The sequence below is a fragment of the Danio rerio genome, chromosome 5 (genome assembly GCF_052040795.2).
Source record: "Danio rerio strain M-AB ecotype USA chromosome 5, GRCz13ab, whole genome shotgun sequence".
Classification (NCBI taxonomy): domain Eukaryota; kingdom Metazoa; phylum Chordata; class Actinopteri; order Cypriniformes; family Danionidae; genus Danio; species Danio rerio.
The window spans coordinates 9,895,956-9,920,373 of NC_141025.1; the positions used below are offsets into that span (position 1 = coordinate 9,895,956).

General features: G+C 40.1%; 1 protein-coding gene and 1 long non-coding RNA gene across 3 annotated transcripts; one reads left to right on the top strand and one right to left on the bottom strand.

Annotated features, from left to right (window-relative positions):
* Window positions 1–785: 785 nt before the first annotated feature.
* On the top strand, window positions 786–9,341 carry LOC147843847 (uncharacterized). Its single transcript, XM_087253283.1, has 6 exons — window positions 786–1,062; window positions 4,553–5,842; window positions 7,272–7,414; window positions 7,699–8,077; window positions 8,646–8,822; window positions 8,935–9,341. Exons 1-6 carry the CDS (start codon window positions 924–926, stop codon window positions 9,039–9,041), a joined length of 2,235 nt encoding a protein of 744 aa, XP_087109409.1. The 5' UTR covers window positions 786–923; the 3' UTR covers window positions 9,042–9,341.
* LOC147843848 (uncharacterized) lies at window positions 2,153–24,343 on the bottom strand. 2 transcript variants are annotated; one of them, XR_015490915.1, is made up of 5 exons: window positions 24,170–24,304; window positions 23,071–23,138; window positions 20,746–20,853; window positions 11,233–11,309; window positions 2,153–2,648 (listed from the first exon to the last, which is right to left on the bottom strand). It is a non-coding gene; the product is annotated as an uncharacterized LOC147843848 (long non-coding RNA). The 2 variants fall into 2 exon arrangements; XR_015490914.1 differs by lacking the exon at window positions 11,233–11,309 and having other exon boundaries at window positions 24,170–24,343.
* Between the last annotated feature and the right edge of the window lie 75 nt (window positions 24,344–24,418).

A 24,418-nucleotide genomic window follows, 5' to 3' on the forward strand; every position in this document is an offset into this window, starting at 1 on the left:
AACACTTCATTAATTGTTATTCTTATAATAGTGTTAATAAATACAATTATAATCAATCTTTAACAAATAGATGCGAAAATAAGAGTGCCTATATTCAATTTTGAACATTAATTAAGATAAATCATATATATTTCTTCTCCTTGTTGTCAAATAACAGAACAAATTCTAATGGACAGGTAATTTATAAAGCCAAACAGGAATCAGTAAGACACGCCGCCATTTTATGAATCTCAGCATCACATTACTTCTGTATTTGGAGTGTAAATTGAGTTTGATAAGGCAGATCTGCTGCTTTTAATGGATATACACTATTATATCTCGTGTTTCATGTGTATACAAGCGCTTATACAGTGCTAATAACTTACATTTGAGGTACAAAATAAATGCTAAGACAAATCTTACCTGTAAACGTATTTAAATCGACTCTGATAAAAAAAAAAAAGAATCTCTGGTTCACCAAAACACCTGTAATGCTTCATCAAACAGGAAATATTAACGAGTCAAACAAAGATTTCCTGAAAAATCCGTTTTATTTCGCTTCAAACACAGCCGTGAAGGAAATAAACAACGGCTAACGTTAACTAGCGTATTTTTCAACTCGGAGAAGCTCCGCCCACCGCGCAAAACTGACCAATAACCTAACAGGTGACTGTGGAATGTTGGAACGCGTTCGAATTTATGACGCAGTAGGAGACACATAGCCTCTTACAAACCAAATTCCGCCATTGCTCTTATTTGACAAGTAACTAGTGAGTTTGTACAAAGTTTGCTTTAAATAATTTGCTTTTCTTACATTGTCAATTGATAGCGTACGGTTTATTGAGGCTTACTCTGATAAACTAGCCTTACTTACAGTAAATTTCAGTGTTTATTGTAGGTGTATTTAACATTTCTCATATTTAAGTGTACGGAAACTAATCCTAATGTTATTTACCGTACTCGGAGCTATTGCTCTCTTCCTGAGAGAAAGAAACATCAGTACCACCGTCTCAGGTCAAGATGAAACACTGGACCATCAAGAAGGATTGGCCACGGTACCACCACCCGTGACCAACACTGATGGTAAATAATGTTGTGTGTTTAAAGAACATGTACCTCATTTTGTACACTAGAGTCTGTGTAGGGCTCTACACCTGTTTTACCCTACTGTAAATATTATTTACTAAAAAACAAAGTGAATATTAACACAGGCCTAATGAAAACCGCTCTACACAGGGTGTCAAACGTCTCACAAATGTGTCTAATATGGTGCCAACAATGATATAAAATAATAGTTTTGTCTTTTTTCTAGCCCAGATATCTCAAAATTCTTAAATCAAGAATCTTTTTTCTAGACGAGCGAAAATATTTCCTGGTTTTTAGAAATAATGAGTCAAAATTAAGTAATTTTTTCCTTAAAACAAGCAAAATAATGCTTTGAAATACATTTTACTTGCCCTCTGGCAGATTATTTAGCTTGTTTTAAGAAAAACTTTAGACATAATTCTGAAACAAGACAATATTTTTACTTATTAAATGCTTCTTGATATAATGTTTTATATTTGGACTAAAAACAATACAAAAACTAAGTAAAGTATTTTTGCTTTGCATTAAGTTTTTCAATTATGCATTGGTAATCTGTAAAGACAAAATCATTTTCTCTGCTTCAAGATGGAAGGGTTAGTTCACCCAAAAATGCAAACGCTCTTATTAATTACTCACCTTCACGTCACTCCAAACACCTAAGACCTTCTATCGTCTTCTGAACACAAATGAAGATTTTTTAACATCCTAATTTGTGTTATAAAATGAACACAAAAATGTTGACTACTGCCATGCAAAATAATGAATAAATTCTCAATCACTGGAAAAAATAATACGCTAGATTTCCTTAAGAATATAGTGCATCACTTTTGCATGCCTCTTTATGAGTATCCTAGTAAATGGTTTTGCTCAAATTTATTGGTTGGTGTAACCCAAGTTTAAGCAGTTTTTGTTTACAAATTTAAGTTATTTCTACCATTAAAGTTCTGTTTACCCAATTATAAAATCTTAAGCTCATTTTAATTGAAAATGTTTAGTTCTTAACTTTAAAATACCAAGTCACTTATCAGTTAACGCACAATTATATACATTACAAAAGGTGTTAGAAGCAACAGATAACAGGAGAGTATTAAAGTAAAGAACTTCTTTATTAAGCAAATGCATCTTAAAACATTTCTTAAAGCATTTTTAGTTGTCCAAAAAATTGCAAAAAAGTAAAAAAAAAAAAAAATGTACTGCTTTAATATAAACAATTGTTCAAAAACGGCTTTAAGAGTATTTTAAAAGCTGTGCTTGCCAAACATTCAATGGGCACCAAAAAGAAAACAAAAAGATAATTTAAATACAATAATATACATTACTGGGTGTCACGGTGGCACAGTGGTTAGCACAATCGCCTCACAGCAAGAAGTTCTCGGCTCAGTTGGTGTTTCTGTATGGAGTTTGCATGTTTTCCCTGCATTCGCGTGGGTTTCCTCCGGGTGCTCCGGTTTCCTCCACAAGTCCAAAGACAAAGTATAGGTGAACTGGGTAGGCTAAATTGTCCGTAGTGCATGTGCATGTATGGTCACAATTTTCGGTATGTGCTCTTCAATGTCCTGCTGGCCTGTTTCCCCACAGGTGTCCTGAAACAAAACAATAAAACAAAATGTAGATTTGATTCGACACCCCTGTTAGATTCCTCGTCTCTACTTGTAATTTACTGTCATCTACTGGTGGCATCTTAACACCACTAAATCCTTTAGGAATATGTCCTTTATAGTTTTTACATGTAGTTGTTTTTGCCAAGCTTAAGGTTATTTTATTCATTGTTATATGACACAAAAAATAACAGCTATAAGTTCATACTGACATGTATTTATACAAAACAAATCATTAAGTTCAAAGTGAATTAGATTATGAACAGTAAATTCATCATGTGACATTTTTAATTTAAGGCATAATAGGCCTAATTTAATGGCTGAAAGGAAGATCTCAATATCCAGAAGCCTAATATCCAGTGTCTAACCATGAACGTAAAGGGCACCTATAATGAAAATCATCTTTTGTAAGCTGTTACGACACAACTGTGTGTAGGTATAGTGTGTCCACTGTCATATTAGAGTGATATAAACCCAATAAATCTCTTTTTTTTCTGACGTTAAATTACAAAGCAGGTTCTGTTTCCCAGCTGTCTCTTTTCTTTTTTTTTCTGCTGGACATTATGAGCGCTGCTCCGTTTATGCCCTCGCCATAGTAGTCATGGTAATAGCATCATTTCCATCTGTTTCAAGCTAAGAATATTTGAAATTACATATCAACACAACAAAACCGAGATGTGATCACAATCTGAGCATTTGCGATCAATATACTTCACCCGCAGCTGCTTTTCAGTCATTTATAACCCTCATGCCAATGTCAGAGCTACAATTCACTGATGTTTTCAGAGATTTAACATTAGTCATTGGTGATGATGTTATAGCGGTTTAGTGTCTGCTTTTATTTTTGGTGTCGGATTAATATTTGCTGAATATCTGTTTGTTCACTTCTGCTATTTATACTCTGATTTGCGTTTTAATTAGTAAAATTTTTTCCACTTAACTGCAAATTAGAATAGAAACTGTATAAAAAGCACAAACATGCTGACAGTAATAGATACTGTACATTGTTGTGGGTAAATAATGTTAATAATTAGCACAAATCCATCAATTTCCCCTTTCTGGCTGCTCTTTCTATGACTGAATTATGCAGAAGCACTGTTCATGTGTGTTTTCTCGTCGGTTAGTAATGCTATATTTCATTGCACAACATAATCAGGCTTTTTGGCTAAAAATAGAGAAATGACGGTTTAATCAGTAATTATTGGGTTATTTTGGTTATTTTAAAATGTCACCTCTCCTGCTGTGCATGAACTAAGCTGTTGAATGGTCAGTGTATGAGGCGGCTAGGCTAACCTAGCTTCAATTTTAATTAAGTTATTTTCTAATCGGTTGCCTATTATGTGGTGAATATACTCCTGTAATGCATAATGCAGTCCTGTTTTGTCTGGCTTTCTCGGATATCTCACCTGTTTGCCAAAAATGACTAATTATATCCATGGGAATGTCTGACACCGGCGCATACACATTACAATAGACGTGCCAGGCATGAAAGCTTGACAGGCGTAGCAACAGTTACTAAGGAGGGCGGGACTTAGCGAATGGTCTATTATCTGATGGGTATGTTGAGCTGAACTTTTACAGACACCTTCTGGAGACACCAAAGGCTTATCTTACATCTTGTAAAAGGGGTCAAATAGGTGCCCTTTAACAATAAATATTTGGATGACCTGATTATATATACATTCAGCAACTCGATTAAAATCACGATGCTGGTCACAGCAAAAACATCCCTGCATGTGCACACACTAACCAACAACTAAAAGTAGAAAGAAATGACCCTAAAAGTCGCTTCATAATTGACAGCATTTGATTATATCAATTGTAAACACTGGATAAATGTTATTTAACTAAAACTAAAATCTTTTGTTTCATATTATTCCTTCCTTTAGGTCCAGAAATCGGTGACTGGTGTGAAGAATCATCTTTGCATCTGGAGGAACAGATCGATGTTCAGATTGAGGAACCATCACTGGAGGAACCTGTTGATGGTCAGAGTGTGGAACAATCACTGATAGAGCCTGACAGTGTTCACGGTGAAGAACCATCACTGGTAGAGCCTGACAGTGTTCACGGTGAAGAACCATCACTGGTAGAGCCTGACAGTGTTCACGGTGAAGAACAATCACTGATAGAGCCTGACAGTGTTCACGGTGAAGAACAATCACTGATAGAGCCTGACAGTGTTCACGGTGAAGAACCATCACTGGTAGAGCCTGACAGTGTTCACGGTGAAGAACCATCACTGGTAGAGCCTGACAGTGTTCACGGTGAAGAACCATCACTGGTAGAGCCTGACAGTGTTCACGGTGAAGAACCATTACTGGTAGAGCATGACAGTGTTCACGGTGAAGAACCATCACTGGTAGAGCCTGTCGATGATCACAGTAAGGACTCGGCCAGCTCCTCCAGCAGTAATGATGTTCCTCCAAACATTTCCTACGCTGAGTCCAGCAGTAGTGATGACTTCCCTCAAGAGTTTTCCTCAGCCGGATTCAACTGTAGTAGTGAGCTCACTGCCAGCTCCTACAGCAGCTTCTTCTCTGCTGAGTCGGGCTGTGGTGATGACCCCTCCACAGATTTTCTGTCTGCTGAGTCGGGCTGTGGTGATGACCCCTCCACAGATTTTCTGTCTGCTGAGTCCGGCTGTGGGGATGACCCCCCTCCAAATGTGGTCCCTGCTAAGCCCGGCTGTAGTAATATCAAATCTCCAAATGTGGTACCTGCTAAGCCCGGCTGTAGTAATATCAAATCTCCAAATGTGGTACCTGCTAAGCCCGGCTGTAGTAATATCAAATCTCCAAATGTGGTACCTGCTAAGCTCGGCTGTAGTAATATCAAATCTCCAAATGTGGTCCCTGCTAAGCCCGGCATTCATTTCAAATATCCAAATGTGGTACCTGCTAAGCCCGGCTGTAGTAATATCAAATCTCCAAATGTGGTACCTGCTAAGCCCGGCTGTAGTAATATCAAATCTCCAAATGTGGTACCAGCTAAGCCCGGCGTTCATTTCAAATCTCCAAATGTGGTACCTGCTAAGCCCGGCGTTCATTTCAAATCTCCAAATGTGGTACCTGCTAAGCCCGGCTGTAAAGATGTCGCTAAAGGTGCAACCTGTAAGACAAAGGACGCTGATCCACCTCAGCCAATGAAGCAGAAGGATAAAGACACAAACATCATTGGTAAGTTTACTAGCATGACACCCTAGTCACCCAACACACATGCATATTTTAATAGTGTTTTCATCACTTTTATGCTTTAAACTGGCTGTAATAGACTGATTTCACGTGGCTGCCATTTTTAAAAGCGAAATCGAGACTGCGGTGGAAAGAAACCCGGAAGTACAGTATGGTTGGGAGTTACATAGGAACGTTGTGTAGCTGGCTGTATATCTTATCAGCGAAGAGAAAGTGGCACAAATTTATCATTTCACCGTCTTCCCAGTGACCCGAAGGTCCGTTCTGAATGAATGGTGAAAATAAAAAGGGATATCAGAGCTCATTTTCAGCTAAGTTAAGGAAAATGGCACTAGTTATCTAATGTTTTCTTTCCCAAACACACGTTTTAGATGCCCTTTATCAAACTCAAGTTAATGAACTGATTCTTTCACCATATTAGACTTGTCACGATACTGAATTTAAAGAAAAAACGTCAATTTCCTGTTAACATTTAAGGCACTGTTGATGGCTTTCTTAAAACAGCGCTGATTTGCCATTGTGTTCACCAGTGCTCAACAGAAATGCTTGTGATTGGCCGAGAAGGTCATCAGTTTAACCTCCGTTGTTATTCGAGTACAAACACAGACGAGCAAACTGCTTGATGACTCGACTGATCTTCACGGCTGCTTCGCGCTCCAGACTTCGTGTATCTGTGTTTGCACTGGGTGAAGAGCTGAGTGCAAACACAGCTACACAGAGACTGGAGCGCGAAGCAGCCGTGAAGATCAGTTGAGTCATCCGTGCTCAGCGGCGCTTCAATGTTAGCGGAAATGGACAGTTTTAAAACTTCAATACCGGGACAACACTATTACAGACAACACGAGGATGTGCTACAGAGGACTGCAGTGTTTTATCACTCATTGGGTGACATAGGCTGAAGCAGGAAAGCGTCCCCTCAGTGTTTAAACTAGTGCTATGAACTGAAGCCCAGGAGGACACTTGAGCATATTACTCTTACAGAGATTGTGATGTTGTTTGATGCTTAATTGCTTTCAATTGTTTAAATAAAACTTACTGATTGATATTAAAATGATGTTTACACCATTTCTGCATTTTAAATTCTTATAATAATGCACAGCATGTTACTGCAATGTTTACAGTGCTGGTCCTATACTTCCTGGTTTCTTCCCACCGCAGCCTCACTTTGGTTCTTAAAAATGGCGGCCGCGTGAAATAAGCGCATACACATTTTGTCCAGGGATAGCTGATAACTGAGATGGAAATATCTATATAAATCATAATCAAATATATAGGGAAGACAGAAAAAGAAGGATTCAGATGATGGGGTTAATTCTGCTGTGGTGACCCCTGATGGAGCAGGTAGTTTTACACAAAGGTAGCACTGTCACTAATTCACAAGTTTTATTAACTTCTCTTATTTTTCTTTTTACAGAGATCAAAACAAGGAGCTATAAAATTGGTGCTAAGCTGGGCAAAGGAGGCTTTGGAACTGTTTTCGCAGGAACCCGTTTACAAGATGGCCAACATGTTGCAGTGAAAATTGCCAAGTTCGAGGTCAAGCGATTCATCCGTGTTGTAAGTAGTCTGTGCTCTTTGCTCTGAATAACTGTGTCTATTTCAAACATGTCAATTTAGAGGTGCTGTGTGTACATTTTTGACTCTTTTAAAGTACATAAATACCCTAATATGTTTGCAGATATTTTAGAAACGTGCTATGTGTCAGTTATTCTCCTTTATAAATGTGTCTGTCTTTGTTTTGCTCTTTATTATCTGCCCACTGCTTTTTATGATAGACGTCAGCAACAGTTTTAACAGGAAATAACTTTATCAAACGATCTTAACAACTGTCTTTCTTCTAGGATGGATTTGACCAGCCACTTCCAGCGGAGATCGCTCTGCACTTTCTTGCCAATAAAGGCATTAGGGTTAAAGAAATTATTAAGCTTCTGGAATGGAAGGTGGAGGCCGATCGCTACATTATGATCCTAGAGCGGCCCATAACCTTTATGAGCTTAGATGAATATTTAAAAAACCACAGTGGAAACATCGGAGAGGACTTGTTACGGAAAATCATGTTCCAAACAACAACCGCAGCTCACGCGTGCTGCAAACGCAATGTGTTTCACCGCGATATCAAGCCTGACAACTTGCTGTTTAGCCCACTGACCTTTGAAGTCAAATTGATTGACTTCGGGTGTGGTGAACTCCTAACTGAAGGCTTCTACTCTGACTATTGGGGTAAGTAAATCCCTCAAAGCTCTAAGGAGCTCTTGTGATGGCTCAAGGGTCACATCTGTTGTTGTTTATCTATACCAGAGGTGCCAAGGCTCAGTCCTAGAGGGCCGGTGGCCTACAGAGTTTAGCTCCAACTACTTTCAACACACCTGACAGAAAATGTTTCAAGAGTTCACAAAAAGAGTGATTGATTATAAAGCTTGTTTGGCATGCTCATAAGCTCATAAGAGGAGTAGGGGTGGATGGGGGGATTCTTCACATCGAAGATGGCTGTTATATGGAACTAGAGTATTTATAGTGGCTTAGGAATCGTCTGATTGGTGAATCATGAATTGAATAATGTCAGGCCGGCTGCAAGCAATAAGCAGGTGATCCTGTCGAAATTAGTTTATAAATAAACTTCACTTAGAATTCTTAGTAAGAGCTTGATTAGCTTGTTCAGGTGTGTCTGATTGGGGGGAGTTAAACTCTGCAGGACACAGATCCTCCAGGACCGGGTTTGGGTACGCCTGATCTGTTGTTTACATGGAAATTTAGATGTTGTGCTAATGGAAACACATTCTTTTTTTAGGCACATTAAAGTACTGCCCTCCAGAGTTTAGAAAGACTGGCATATACTACGGCGAGCCAGCGACAGTGTGGTCACTCGGGATTCTCCAGTATTTCCTAATGTTCCGAAAGTATCCAGAAAACCGTCAACTCCTCAAGTTGAAAAGCGGTTATTTTCAGAAATATGGATGGTCAAAAGGTGAGATCTGCACTTCAGCTAAAGAGAGTGGTGATGGACATTTTGAATGTCAATGAAAGGTTTACAATTTGAGGTAATAATTACATGCATCTCTTCCTCTTTTTCTACACAGAATGCAGCGATTTCATCACCGGTTGTCTGCAGATTACCTACAGCAATCGGCTAAAGCTGCATACACTCCGTGTCCATGCCTGGTTTGAGGTAATGAATAGATTTTGATGTCAGTGAAATTAAACTGTCATGAGCTGAGTTTCCATCCTAATGTGAAGCACATCTTCTCAAAGTGCACTAAATATATATATTTAGTATTTATAAATGCGGATTATGTGCTAATGATTTCCATCAAGTTGGTCGAGCAGCTGATCTGTAGTATTGGTAACCTCATAACCAACAGTAAACAAGTGTAATTGAGAAATGTTCGCTACATCAAGGTTAATTTGACAAATGTATTTCCATCATGAACCCTTTTACACACAAGTCCAAAATGACCTCAAGTGAGCATTAAAACGTTTTTTGAATTAAGGGATTTTTACTGAAACTTGTTTCTCATGTGATACTTAAGAAGAAGCATTAACACAGGCTGATGGAAACCCAGCTAGTGTCAGATGACAGTCTTGTGTTCTTAAGTTTCCTTTTTTACTTGACATTTATTGCTTTTCTTTTAATGATATGTCATTTGTTTAATGCATTAAAGCTGTAAACCTGATCACTGCTTTTGTTTCAGGAGGAGAACGAGCAGTAATGAGGAGAAATGGCATTTAGCCAGTCCAACCACACCACCACAGTCCTTTAGCTAAACATAACTTCATCCATTACAGAGAGAAAAAGCTGAACATAATTTGGTTCTGCATTGTTACATCTCTCCTATTTTTCAACATGTACACTGGCTCTAATTAAATTTCATATAAAGAAAAAAAAAAAGAAAAAAAAAAGCACTTAACAGTCTAGAGTAGACCTTCATATAGTGTACATACTCCTTCCCGCACTTTAATTTCAGCTTTTGCTTTAACTCTTGCACTTCCATGTGCTAAAATAAAATGTATAATAAAAAATAAAAATAAAAATATATATCTCAGTTGTCCCAGTCCAGGTCTATATATTCTGGGTGTCTCTTTCTAAAATATGTTATTTGAGCCAGAAGAGAGAGACTCCCGACCAATGACTACTGGGATCAACTGATATATATACAGGGTTTCCAATGAACATTATCACTCACCAGCCAATTCGGCCACAAAACTGTAAAAAATTAATAAATAAAACAATAAAAAAGTAAAAATAATAAAAATTAAAAAACATTATTAAATAGAACAATAAAAAAGTAAAAATAATAAAAATTAAAAAACATTAATAAATAAAACAATAAAAAAGTAAAAATAATAAAAATTAAAAAACATTAATAAATAAAACAATAAAAAAGTCAAAATAAATAAATAAAAAAAATCATTATAAATTAAACAATAAAAAAGTAAAAAAATATTAAAATAAAATAAAAAACATCATTAATAAATAAAACGATAAAAACTGCCTGTATTGAAATATAGTGTTATATAATGTTAGCCATGTTATTGACCAATCAGAAATTCTTCTAGAAACAAAAAGGAAATTAATAAATAAAACATAAAAAGTAAGTTATGTTATTCATTATTCATCCTCATGTTCATCTTCAGAAGTATTTTTACTATTTTTATTTTTATCTTAGATATTCTGCCTCATCCAGACTCAAAGTCTACAAAAACATCCTCAAAACCTACAATATGCCTTCACATAAAACAAACATTTTCATTCACAGTTTCTTCTCCTCAGTGTGATTATAGGACACGCGTTCACAAGCACTGTGCAGTGACATACACCTCTCCGGATGCCTGCGCACGACTTCCTCTCTTTAAAAAAATGCACAAGCGCATCCAGAGTTGTATGTCAGAGGCACGAAATGTGAACGCGTGCCCTATACTGACACTGAGGGAAGAAACTGTTGAATCAAGTTATTTTTGTTTTATGTGCAAATAAAAGTATTCTCATAGTCAGGAATCTTGCTGTCTAGGAAGGATTAAGGAGCTTTCTTCATTCAGATCTCTTCATTCGTGTTCTGAAGATGAATAAAGTTACTACCTTTAGTATTTGCTTTAAATCTTTAATAAATAAAACTATTTAAAAAATACATTTAAAAAAATCATTGTAAATAAAACAATAAAAACTGCCTGTATTAAAATATAAATCTATAACTGGCCATGCTATTGACCAATCAGAAGTTCTAGAAACAAAAAATTAATAATAAATAAAACAAAAAAAGTAAGTTATGTTATTCATTATTCATCCTCATGTTCATCTTCAGAAGTATTTTTTACTATTTTTATAATATTTATTTATTTACTATTTTTTGTTGTAGTTTATGGTGAGTGATAATCCAAACCCTGTATATATAGGTGGCGAGGTCCGTTCCTCCACGTGGTGCCACTGGAAACTGCCCATCTTAAAGGTGGTGCTGAGCTGAACACGGACAAAAACTGACATTAGTCTGAGGCGACAAGCCTCACAAATGATGACAATTATGAATTTTGTACTAGAGTTTGAAATAAAGTCACATTTCCCAGCTAGCAAAATTAATATGGCTCAAATCCAGCCCAAGATCCAAAGAAAATCGGCACTCTGCCACTTTAGCTCTCAAAAAATCTTTAATGTCAATGTCACAACGTTTTGACCGACATGGTCTTCATCAGGTAAAGCATTACAAATGGGAGTACTCAAATCCAGCCCACACCAGACACTTCCCAGGTTTAACAAAGAATTGTGGCCCAGATTTGGCATAAATCTGGCTCAGCAGGCATTCACCCGGCACTGGCATACAGCATGAGGGCCAAACATGGCCCTGGTTTTAAGGCGGCACAGAAAACTTTGGCCAGATGTAAAGATTTGGCCCAGATGTGGGCCATGCAAGTTTGGCCTATCTTGACCCACATTTAATATACATTTTTATTATTTTCAAATAAAGAAAGAAAATCTACCAATCAGATGGCTAAGAGAAAAAGCACACCCATAGCACATCTAAAGCGCAGTGATACAAGGGTTTATCAAATTCATTGCAGTGACACACCAACATATCTGGCCATAGACTCAGTTATGGGATATTAACTTGGCTGAGACTTGGCCCAGATATGGTCTATGTTTGGCCCTTGTCTGGAAGTCAGATTTGGTCCAGTCATGTATCGTAATTCACTGCGGCATGTGGGCCAAGTGAAAGCTAGTTGTGTGGGCCAGATCTGAGCCAGAGATATTTTGCTATGTGGGTTACATCCGGATGGAATGATGGCACTTGGGCGGTCCGCTTCTGTATGCCAGACCTGGGCCACAATTAAGCCATATCAATATCACATATCAGCCAGAATTCGACCAAATGAACCAGAACTCTATTCTGGGCCACAGTTTGCTTCTATTCTGGCCCAGATCTGGCCAACACATTACACTTGCTGGGTGTGACAAAGAACAAAAATCCCAGCATGCATTGCAGTATGAATACATTATACAGCTTATTGATGCTCCAGTTTTCATTATTTGCTGTTGATTCTGCTGTTTATGTTGACGCTGTTGATTTTGTCACTTTTAGTAACCTTTTTGTTATGTTTGTGAGTTTTGTTCATTTTGTTAATTGTCACCGTTGTTGAGGTTCATACGCTGATTATTGATGTCTCTGTGAGCAGAAGTTGAACCATAGAATTTTTTTAGCTTGTAAACTTTCCTAAACCTGTGGCATGTGCAAGCATGTTATTACGTACCTCTAATAATGGATTACACATTGGTTAACATCAGTGAATTATTTCATCACAGGTTGTGCCTCACTTATTTTTATAGTTTTTTTTACTTGGCTTGTTTGTTTAATAAATAAACTTTTCAAGCAAAGTTCTTAAAAGTTACAGCAGCCCAAAAGAAAATTTACATTGAGAGGTTCAGGGCTACGAGCCCAACTAAAGCTATAGCTGCGTCTCAAATGGCACACTATGCACTCATGCACTATGTACTTTTGCACTAACACACTCAACAGCGCGATAATCTTAATATTATTTGTAGTATGTGCTGTGCCGTGGTTTTCATATGCGTACGTTTAAGATTTGAGATAATAAAAATCGCCCCGAAATTGCCTAACGCAATTTCAAGAGTTCACACTTAGCTCACGATTTATACATAGCTTGTTTGGAATGCTGTCCCGGGAGAGAGCCCTGAGCTCAAGGGATCCTTGAGCCCAGGGCTCCCCCTTTTCGCAGGGCGAGGGGAGATTGAGCTCAGGTCGATCTCAAACTCCCCTGCTGCTGAGGCCAAGGCAAACTTCCTTAGAGTAAAACATTAGAAAAAAGATTTAGGCTTATTTTATCTATAAAATAGAGCACATTTGAATGGTGGAAGGAAACCGGGGAAAACCCACGCGGACAAGGGGAGAACATGCAAACTCTGCACAGACATATCAGATGGCCCAGTGAGGACCCAACGCTATTGGTATTCTTGCTGTGAGGCAACAGTGCTAGTCACTGAGCCACTGTGCCGCCCTTTCTGGATAAAGGTGGGAGGAGGGGAGGGGGGGGGGGGGGGGGGGGGTTCTTCCAGACAAAGATAGTTGTGGAGAGGAAATGAGGATATATATAGTGACTTGGGATCCTTTGATTGGAGGATCATGATTAGCTAATGTGGACCAGCTGGGTCAATCATGAGCTCATGCTCCTCTCGAAATTAGTTTAAAATAAAACTTTACTAAATAGGGCACTATAAATGTCAGGACACTGGCTTGATCTTTCTCTTTACTTCTCCCTCTCCCTGCTTTTCATTCTTGCAGCGTGCACTCGGCTGATCATTATTACGAATCAGTGCGCACACGGCTTGCTGCACCTGTTACTGGTCTCCGTTAATTTCCTTGCTATTTAAGCTCTCCTTTTCCCACTTTCTGGTCGCTAGTGTGTCCTGTCATTATTTTGGCCATCCCTGGTTATCCCGTCATGGTCCCTGCATTAACTGGGCAGATAATTCTGTGTCGTCATGGAGCCTGTATTGCCATGCACATTGTCTGTTGTCTGCTCCTTCTCCCGTTTCTCTTTGTCTGTCTTCACAGGAGGAGGAGACTGATTTATCCTGTGTTCCGGACACTTACCATGATCTGCGGGGGGTCTTCAGTAGGTCCCGTGCTGTATCTCTTCCTCCTCACAGACCATACGATTGTGCCATTGACCTCCTCCCAGGCACTTCCCCGCCTCGGGGTCGTCTTTTTTCCTTGTCTGCTCCAGAACGAGCAGCCATGGATAAATATTTAACAGAGTCCCTGGCAGCTGGTATCATTCGTCACTCCTCCTCTCCGGCTGGAGCGGGGTTCTTCTTTGTGAAGAAAAAGGATGGTTCTTTGCGCCCCTGCATAGACTATCGAGGTTTGAATGACATAACCATTAAAAATCGGTACCCCCTACCGCTTATGTCTTCGGCCTTCGATCTCTTGCAGGGGGCAAGATTTTTCACAAAGTTGGACCTACGCAATGCTTACCATCTTGTCCGTATGAGGGAGGGTGACGAATGGAAGACCGCATTCAACACGCCCACTGGGCATTTTGAATATCTTGTCCTGCCATTTGGGCTCACCAATGCTCCAGCAGTCTTTCAGGCACTCGTCAACGATGTACTACGAGACATGATTAATCAATTTGTTTTTGTTTATTTGGATGACATTCTTATTTTTTCTTCCACCATGCAGGAACATGTCCAACACGTTCGGCGAGTGCTACAACGGCTGCTGGAGAATCAGCTGTATGTAAAGGCGGAGAAGTGCAAATTCCATGTCCAGTCAGTTTCCTTCTTGGGACACATAATTTCAGTTGAGGGACTTCGCATGGACCCTGCAAAGGTTAGGGCTGTCTCCGACTGGCCGCCACCCGACTCCCGAAAGGCGTTACAGCGGTTCCTGGGCTTCGCCAATTTTTACCGGGGATTCATCAGGAATTTCGGGCGGGTGGCGGCTCCCCTGACTGCACTGACCTCCACCAGGATCAGGTTCGGTTGGTCTGTGGCTGCCCAAACTGCCTTTGACCATTTAAAATCTCTGTTCACCTCTGCACTGATTCTTATTACTCCTGATCCTGCCCGACAATTTGTTGTGGAGGTCGATGCCTCAGAGGTAGGTGTCGGAGCGGTCCTCTCTCAAACTGCTCAAGACAACAAATTACATCCTTGTGCATATTTTTCACACTGTTTGTCTCCCACAGAACGAAACTATGATGTCGGCAATCGGGAGCTGTTGGCAGTCCGGTTGGCTTTGGGGGAGTGGCGCCACTGGTTGGAGGGGGCGGCCGTACCCTTTCTTGTGTGGACTGATCACAGGAACCTGCAGTACATACAGACGGCCAAACGTCTGAATGCCAGGCAGGCCCGCTGGGCTCTATTTTTTGGGCGCTTCAACTTCACCTTGTCATATAGACCGGGCTCTAAAAATTCCAAACCTGATGCCTTGTCTCGCTGTTTTGGTTCTCCGGCAGATCCTTCCCCTCCCGATACCATCATATCTTCCAGATGTGTGGTGGGGGCGATCTCCTGGGGAATTGAGGAGCGTGTCAAACGAGCCCAGGCTGGGGTTGAGGTGTCCAGTGGATGCCCAGCGGGTATGCTCTTTGTTCCTGATGCGGTTCGCACTGCCGTTCTCCGGTGGGGCCACTGTTCTAAAATCTCCTGCCACCCAGGGGTGAGGAGGTCGCTGGCTGTCATCCGCCAGCGGTTTTGGTGGCCCGCCATGGCTGGGGATGTTCGTCGGTTCGTGGGGGCATGCTCGGTCTGTGCTCAAAACAAGTCCTCCAATTCTCCATCCATTGGTCTGTTACAACCCCTTGCCATTCCTTCTCGCCCCTGGTCACATATTGCCATGGACTTTGTGGTAGGCCTCCCTCCATCTAATGGCAATACAGTGGTTCTCACTGTAGTGGATCGCTTTTCCAAGGCGGTCCACTTTATTCCTCTTCCAAAACTTCCTTCGGCCAGAGAGACTGCTCGGGAGGTCGTAGACCACGTCTTTCGGATACATGGTCTTCCGGAGGACGTGGTCTCTGACAGGGGTCCTCAGTTTGTTTCCCATTTCTGGAGGGAGTTCTGCCGGCAGATTGGATCCTCCACCAGTCTGTCATCAGGCTTCCACCCACAGACCAATGGCCAGACCGAGCGTGCCAACCAGGATCTCGGCCGAATGCTCCGCTGTCTGGCGTCCCACAACCCCTCATCCTGGAGTCAACAGCTCACATGGGCAGAATATGCCCATAACTCAATGCCGGTATCTTCGACTGGTCTTTCCCCTTTCATGTGTTGTCTGGGATATCAACCCCCTCTGTTTCCTTCCCAGGGCTCCGAAGCAGCTGTCCCCTCGGTCCAAGCATACATTGACCGTTGCAGACGCACCTGGACTAGGGCCAGGGAAGCATTGCTTCGGGCCAGGGGACGCACGAAGGCTGCAGCGGACCATCACCGTAGGCAGGCTCCCAGGTATGTCTGTGGGCAACGGGTGTGGTTATCAACTAAAGATCTACCTCTTAAGGTTTCAGCAGGAAAATTGGCACCTAAATTTATTGGGCCCTACCCCATTAGTAAGATCATGAGCCCGGTGACTGTCCGCCTTCGGCTGCCCTTACACCTCTGTCGTGTACACCCTGTCTTTCATGTTTCCAAGATCAAACCTGTTTTATGTTCCCCCCATTCCCCTCATGTGTCTTCCCCTGTCCCTCCCCCTCCCCTTGTTATTGACAATATCCCTGCCTTTAGGGTTAAAAGGATCCTCCAGGCCAGACGCCGTGGACGGGGATTTCAATATCTAGTTGATTGGGAGGGGTATGGTCCTGAGGAGAGGAGTTGGGTCCCGGCTCGGGACATCCTGGACCCCTCGCTGATTGAGGAGTTCCATCTTCGCCAGTCTCTCTCTATCTCGGGCACGCCAAGTGGCGTGCCTGGGGGGAGGGGTACTGTCAGGACACTGGCTTGATCTTTCTCTTTACTTCTCCCTCTCCCTGCTTTTCATTCTTGCAGCGTGCACTCGGCTGATCATTATTACGAATCAGTGCGCACACGGCTTGCTGCACCTGTTACTGGTCTCCGTTAATTTCCTTGCTATTTAAGCTCTCCTTTTCCCACTTTCTGGTCGCTAGTGTGTCCTGTCATTATTCAGGCTATCTCGCTGCGTTATCTTGATTCCTGTCATTGTCGTGCATTACTTCATGTTCTGATTCTGTTTTTCTCTTCTGCCCAGTTTTTGCTCGGTTGCCTGTGTTTTTTCTGTTTCATTTTGGATTCTCCCCGGCCAGCCACCTACCTTCGACTTCGCCTGTCCGACGCTGAACTTGCCTTTCCTCCGTTATCCCATCTGCCTCCCGATCGATGCTCGCCTGCCTGACCTCTCTCACGCCCGCTGATTTGGACACTGTTGCCGAGTTGCCTTTCGCTCCCGCCGAGCGGTTCCATTTTCATTTGAGTCACGAGCCTTGGCTCGTCATTTGTTTTGAGAAGTTAATAAAATCCTTTTGTGTTAACAGCATTTGCGTTTGGATCCGTCTCTCCGGGTGTGACAATAAAAGCTAAAGAACTTAATTCTTATATTTGCTTTTTGCAGCCTAGGGCTATACTTCTCACCATGTATCTTTTCTAAAACATACAGTCTAGTGTAAGAGCATGTTTATTACTAAGAAAACTAAAACAACATTATATTTTAATTGAACACATCACATCACATAAGGTACACATACAGAACCGTCTATCTAGTATTGTGAAAAGGCAAAGCTGAAAATCTGAGGTTAAAGCGCCACCCAGCGGTCAAAAGCTGCTGGCGCACCAACTACCGCCACCACTGCGGTATGAACGGCGGCAAAGAGAACATATTGAAGTAGTGACATCTGTATATGACTGTAGTGTCGTCCCAAATTGAGCACTAATGTTCTTTACTAAGCAGAAATTCAAACCGTTTCCCTGATGACGTTTGACGGTGGCCAAATCAGTGAATTAAATGACCAAACTATCAAATAATACCTGCCATGAGCATAACCACATTTACCATCGGGAGCCGATATAATCCCTCTTGTAGGAGAACTTTATTTTCACCATCCAAAATAAATAAAGTTATCCAACATGTGCGCCCGCTAACTCTGCCCCTTTCGCTACGTGAGCAAAACTGCGGTCGTTGAGTGCGTGAAGTGTCCATCATTCCACACTTCATTTTACCAGCTGAATGAGTGCATCATCCGGGTAATTAAAGTGCACTTATTATTGTTAGAGTTTTCAGTGTGAACGCACTACTTACACTATTTACTCATACTACAAAATGCCGTAGAATAGTGCATAAGTATGCGATATGGGACGCAGCTAAACACTATTCTCCATGATGGTGACTTTAGTCTATGGGATCCACATATGTTTTAAGATAACTGGGCCACATTTGCCGCATGTCCACTATCGGGCCAGTGCGAGCCAGGGCTTTAATTGGGCCGGGCCGGGCCAATAGCCCGGGAGGTTGAGAAATGCGGCCGAAATCATGTCGCGTTTCCGCTGTCGGGCTAGTAGCTCACAGCGCATCACACAAACACCGCCCATAGAACGTCCCCGAATCAAACGTCACACAACCCGCCTACTTCAGCGGGAATCAAGCAGATAAAGCACACCATAGAATCATCATGAAACGAAACCATTAAAATGAAGACAACCGAAACAAACAAATGACACGTTACTGTACAGCAGTACATTATATGTCTAGACCTGTGTATTTACATTCATTACATTTGTTTATTCGCCGACCGACTGTTGGCCGTGTGCATTGAGTGCTCTCGCCACTAACGCAGGGACCCATCACAGTAAGCGCACACATCCATGAAATAAAGCCACAGAAATTCTCCTTTATAACTTGATATGGCATGTATTTTATAACATCCTCGTTTTGATAGGCGTCGTGTTAAGTGTTTCAGCACAAGAGCGAGTAGCCTAATAAAATAAAGCCATATTTGTTGCGCTCAGCAGCTATTCACTAAAGCTCTACATTTAAAGTGTCATTTATAAATTTAACCTCATCATATAAAAACACAACAGGCATCAACAGAGCTGTGAAGGAGCGCTCTTGCCCGGTCTCACACACACATACAGGCATTTAAACGCGCACAAACACACCTTTTAAACTTGACAATAACTCTTAAAACCCTTTATTGTCTGCTGTGTCTTTAATATGGTGTAAAGATTATTATGCGTTATTGAAACATAAAGGAGGACGCAGCAATGTCACAATAAATTAAAACTACTTTATTATTTTATGCAGCAGCCTTACATTTAAAAGGAAAACATAAAGGTGATCATACGCAAAAAGACCCCAGACTATAAGGTTAGATGTTTTCTTTCCCTTATTTCTTTATTTGTTCGGCGCATGTACTCATGTGCGATCAGAAAACTGCCCGCCTCTCCTTTCACTCCACCCCGAAGCCCCAGCTGGCCCTCCTTGGCCCAAGGTATTCGGCGGGCCGAAAAAGGCCGGCCGCTGGCCCCAAGAAAGCCCCGCTTTGGCCCGATTAGGCCCCGGAAGTGGCAGTGGAAACGCCACTGGCCTTGGCTCGCTCTGGCTCGCTCGCTTTAGGCGCGATAGTGTAAACGCGGCTATTTGCCATATCTTCTCTGGGCCACATTAGGCTCACAGCCACATTAGCCACATTGTGCTAAATATTTTCCAATAGTGGCCCACATATGTTTTAAGATAATTGGGCCACGTTTGCACTTACACATGTGAGCCACTTTAGGTTTAGACCCAGATCACCCTTAAATGACTATGTCATATTCTTGCCATCTGTGGCCCACATTTGTCCTCCGTCATTTGGGTCAAATTTACCATTTTCCAAACGGGCCACATTGGGCTCACATTCAGATTACATTTTGCCATAAGTGCCAAATCTTTGCCTTAAATGGCCCATATATGAATTTGAATCTTTGGCCCCCTTTTGCTATTGTACAGGTGGGCCACTTCAGGCTCACATTCATTTTGTCTGGACCGAAGGAAGACCACCAGTGCCGCAAAACTGCCTAAAGTGGCCCACATTCGTATGCTATCTGGGTTGTCAAAAAACGTATTTCTATTTTTTAAAGGCTGATTACTGCTGATTTCAAATGACACCATTCAGGCACAAGAAATGAAAATGTTTGTAGATTTAACAAAGATTAGCTGAATTCATCATTACTGAGCTGAATGTGTTTGATGTACAAGCATACATCTGATGGAGTTTTTAGCATGAGAACTAATGCACTGTAAAAAATGCTTCCCTTCCAGCCGCAACCCAGCACCAGGCTGGAAAACACCCATACACTCTCATTAACACTCACTCATTCACTACAGCCAATTTAGTTTATTCAATTCACTTATACTGCATGTGACTGGAAACTGGAGCACCTGGAGGAAAGCCACGCTAACACTGAGAGAACAAGCAAACTCCACACAAAAATGCCAACTGGTCCAGCTAGGAATCAAACTCACGACCTTCTTCCTGTGAGGTGATGGTGCTAACCACTGAGCCCTGATCTGTTTCTCCAGCACTTAATCCTCCAACAACAGCACTCCACATTTCATTCTTTACCTATGTTTGTCCTGCTTCTTTGTTTATTTCAAAACAATGATGAAATTAGACACACTGCTAATATAAGACTTGTCACTGCATCTACATCTTGTTGTTTTCTGGTGATCTGAAGTGCTTCTGTTATCTTCATGCTTTGGATAAAAGCGTCTGCTCAATGTACATCTGTTTTAAAGTTCAGTCATACAGTATCAATGGAAATACAAAGAAATCGGATTTTTGATTTGATGTGTGTACTCATTTCATTAGCCACAGTCAGTGTTATCAGGAGTGAAATGTTGATCAAGAACACACTGTAAGATAAATAATATTTGTTGTTGTTTTTTTTTTACCTGCATTTCCTCTGAAAATAAAGACAAACGATGAAAATCACTGAAGATGTCTACTGTGGATGTGGTAAACGTGTCCAGTTTCTAATGTTCTCCATATGCTCGATTCTGCTAAAAAACAGAACAAAGAGAGAAACTTTAAACAGCTCATTTGTGTCAAACATCAGAAGAATCCCAGCATCAGAAATAAACAGACGGTTAAAACAACTCAGATTAACAGTTTTATATTGATTATATAAATATAGATACTTTTGCTAATCTGTTTTATTGGCAAAACTAGAACTTACACATCCACACACACACTACGGACAATTTAGCCTTCCCATTTCACCTGTACCGCATGTCTTTGGACTGTGGGGGAAACCGGAGCACCCGGAGGAAAGCCACGCGAATCCAGGGAGAACATGCAAACTCCACAAAGAAACACCAACTGAGCCGAGGTTTGAACCAGCGACCCACTTGCTGTGAGGCGACAGCACTACCTACTACGCCACTGCGTCTGAAAAAGCGCTATAAATAAAATGTATTATTATTATTATATTAAAAGTATTTCTTATTACGCTCAATGTTTTTTATTTTTAAAAGTCTGTGAAAGTAAGTAAAATCTTAAACTGTTTTGATCACCGTCTACTAGGCTAAAAGATGGAAACATTTTGAAAGATTTTTCTTTTCATGTTTTGAGGAAAACACGACACAGCGGGGTTAGTTGTAACAGGGTGTTAAAATTAAGCTACACACTGATGGACACCAATATTTTTTTAATTTTGAGTGTAATGTTGAGAGCTTTTTATATTAAAATGTTTTTTTAATAGAATTTATATGTTTAAATAGACAAAAACTTATTGCTAATAATGCAAATAAATGCATCGTATAATAATAAATAAATGGATATTAATGCAAATAAATCCAAATGTGTTTATACAATAGATAAATAAATAAATAAACAATGCTGTATTATGTAGAATAAATGAAAACAATTTAACCAAGAACTGAGGAAATATAGCTACTATTTAAGGTAAACTGAATTTAAATGAACTGTGTGAAATTTGCCTTTGTATGTGTTACAACTAACCCTCGGTCTGTTACAACTTGCCCAGCAGGTGGGGTAAATAGAAACATTTCTACTCCTAGTACTTTTGGCAATACTGCACAGAAACCAGCGATCATAATTTCAGTGCTCATTTGTGGGAGAGGCTTGTGTTTTATTTGGTAAAATAAACAGGATTTGTCCTACCTCATTACTTTCTTCATTATTTGACCAAAACCAAAAAGTGTCACTTTGTGCCCCGCTCTCCCCTACCCCATTGAACACTCCATCAGGGGCACTTAAATGTGTTGATGGGTTACTTTTAGCTGCACGCACAAGCTTAAAAACCAAGAGGAACTGTGCTTTAGCAGTGGTTGCCCCAAATCTTTGGAAATAATTTGTCTCTTCATGTTAGGCAGGCCAAAACCCTTTCTATTTTTAGTCTTAAAACTCATCTCTACTTTTGGCTTGTGAGTCTTATGTCTGTTGTATTTGTCAGACAAATAAGTAAGATAATGGTTTGGAAACATTCATATTTTGTTTAATGTTTCTGTGGGAAAAGTATTTTCTGCACACCATTAGGTTGCGTTTATTAGGTCAAAAATACAATAATAACAGGTGAATTGCCAAATATATATATTTCAATTTACAATGGCTGTTTTCTGTGTGAATTAATCTTTAAAGTGAATTTGTTTTCTGCATAATTATTCCAGTCTTTGGGTGTTTGCAGTCTTACTGTTAATCTCTCTCCTACTCAGGCCCAAGAGAGTCTTGATGCAGTCGTGATGCAATCTCAGACAATTTCGGCTGCACATGCACATTCAGACAGTTGTAATCATGTGTATTTGAATATATGTATTCTCTTATAATGCGCTATTTAAAACTCCCCAGTACATCATTATATATATATAGGTATTCTCGTGCATGGGCATTTTGCAGTGGGTTAAAGACAGAAATGCACCAAAATATGGTTTACAAACTAAAGGCACGACAGACGAAAGAACTACCTGTATGTTTATATCTCACTGAAATTAAATATATGATTTATTTATTATCCTAAAAACTGTTGTGAACATACTCTTTAACTGCTTTAATAAAAGTGTTAGTAAATGTTTTTACAATACAGAAGGGGACACACTATCCTCATTTATGCTGGACAATAAGTTTGTAAACCCATTTTTTTTAAAAATGTGAACATCTAAGAACATATTAAAATAAATCTGTCTTTAATCACATCATGATCCCTGTAATGAATATTCAGAAACAATTCTGAACAATACAATAATCTGCTCTCTACATACTTGTGGTACTTGAAGGTTTGTTCTTCTCTCAGTCGCATCACATTCTCCGTGTATATCTCCTCCGCATCCTATTAAACCAAGAACAGCCGTGTTTAATATTATAATGATTTACAGACACTCAGACAAGTGCAGATAGACACTAGTGGTCCTGCTCAAGTTCAAGTTCATTTATTTATAAAGCACATTTAAAAGCAGTCACAAGAAGACTGACCAAAGTGCTGTACATAAGACAAGGTAAAAATAAAAAGACATAATATAAAACATGGAAATAAAAAAGTGAAATGTCTGTGAAAATGTAGCAGTAAAAAGGACTATTCAATTAATCTTAAAAAGCCAAGCTAAAAAGGTAAGTTTTAAGAAGTGATTTAACAATAGATAATGATGGAGCCATTCTAATCTCAAGGGGCAAGGTGTTCCACAACCGAGGACCCGCCACAGAGAGAGCTCTGTCCCCTCTACGTTTTCAGCCAACATTTTACCCCTGTCTTACTAGATAAGTGCCTTTTATGACCTTTTTATGAACTCTCATTACATACATTTTCAATACTTTTTAAGTGTATTTTGAGAACATTTTTAAGTGCCATGTCTCAAAATCCAACATGAGAAAGTGATGCTCCAGGACACTGACCGAATCCAGGACACTGACCCAAACCATACAGATATAAAGTTTACATAATTCAAACACTTCAAACAATACAAACAATAATTAATTGTTATTCTTATAATAGTGTTAATAAATACAATTATAATCATTCTTTAACAAATAGATGCGAAAATAAGAGTGCCTATATTCAATTTTGAACATTAATTAAGATAAATCATATATATTTCTTCTCCTTGTTGTCAAATAACAGATCAAATTCTAATGAACAGGTAATTTATAAAGCCAAACAGGAATCAGTAAGACACGCCGCCATTTTATGAATCTCAGCATCACATTACTTCTGTATTTGGATTGTAAATGGAGTTTGATAAGGCAGATCTGCTGCTTATAATGGATATACACTATTATATCTCGTGTTTCATGTGTATACAAGCGCTTATACAGTGCTAATAACTTACATTTGAGGTACAAAATAAATGCTAAGACAAATCTTACCTGTAAACGTATATAAATCGACTCTGATTAAAAAAACGAATCTCTGGTTCACCAAAACACCTGTAATGCTTCATCAAACAGGAAATATTAACGAGTCAAACAAAGATTTCCTGAAAAATCCGTTTTATTTCGCTTCAAACACAGCCGTGAAGGAAATAAACAACGGCTAACGTTATTTTTCAACTCGGAGAAGCTCCGCCCACCGCGCAAAACTGACCAATAACCTAACAGGTGACTGTGGAATGTTGG

Excerpts from the sequence above, each read along its gene's own strand:
- LOC147843847 (XM_087253283.1), top strand. The coding sequence starts at position 924 with ATGTTATTTACCGTACTCGGAGCTATTGCTCTCTTCCTGAGAGAAAGA. Across the intron at positions 1,063-4,552 it reads ACCCGTGACCAACACTGATG|GTCCAGAAATCGGTGACTGG; the intron begins GTAAATAATGTT and ends TCCTTCCTTTAG. Across the intron at positions 8,078-8,645 it reads CTTCTACTCTGACTATTGGG|GCACATTAAAGTACTGCCCT; the intron begins GTAAGTAAATCC and ends TTCTTTTTTTAG.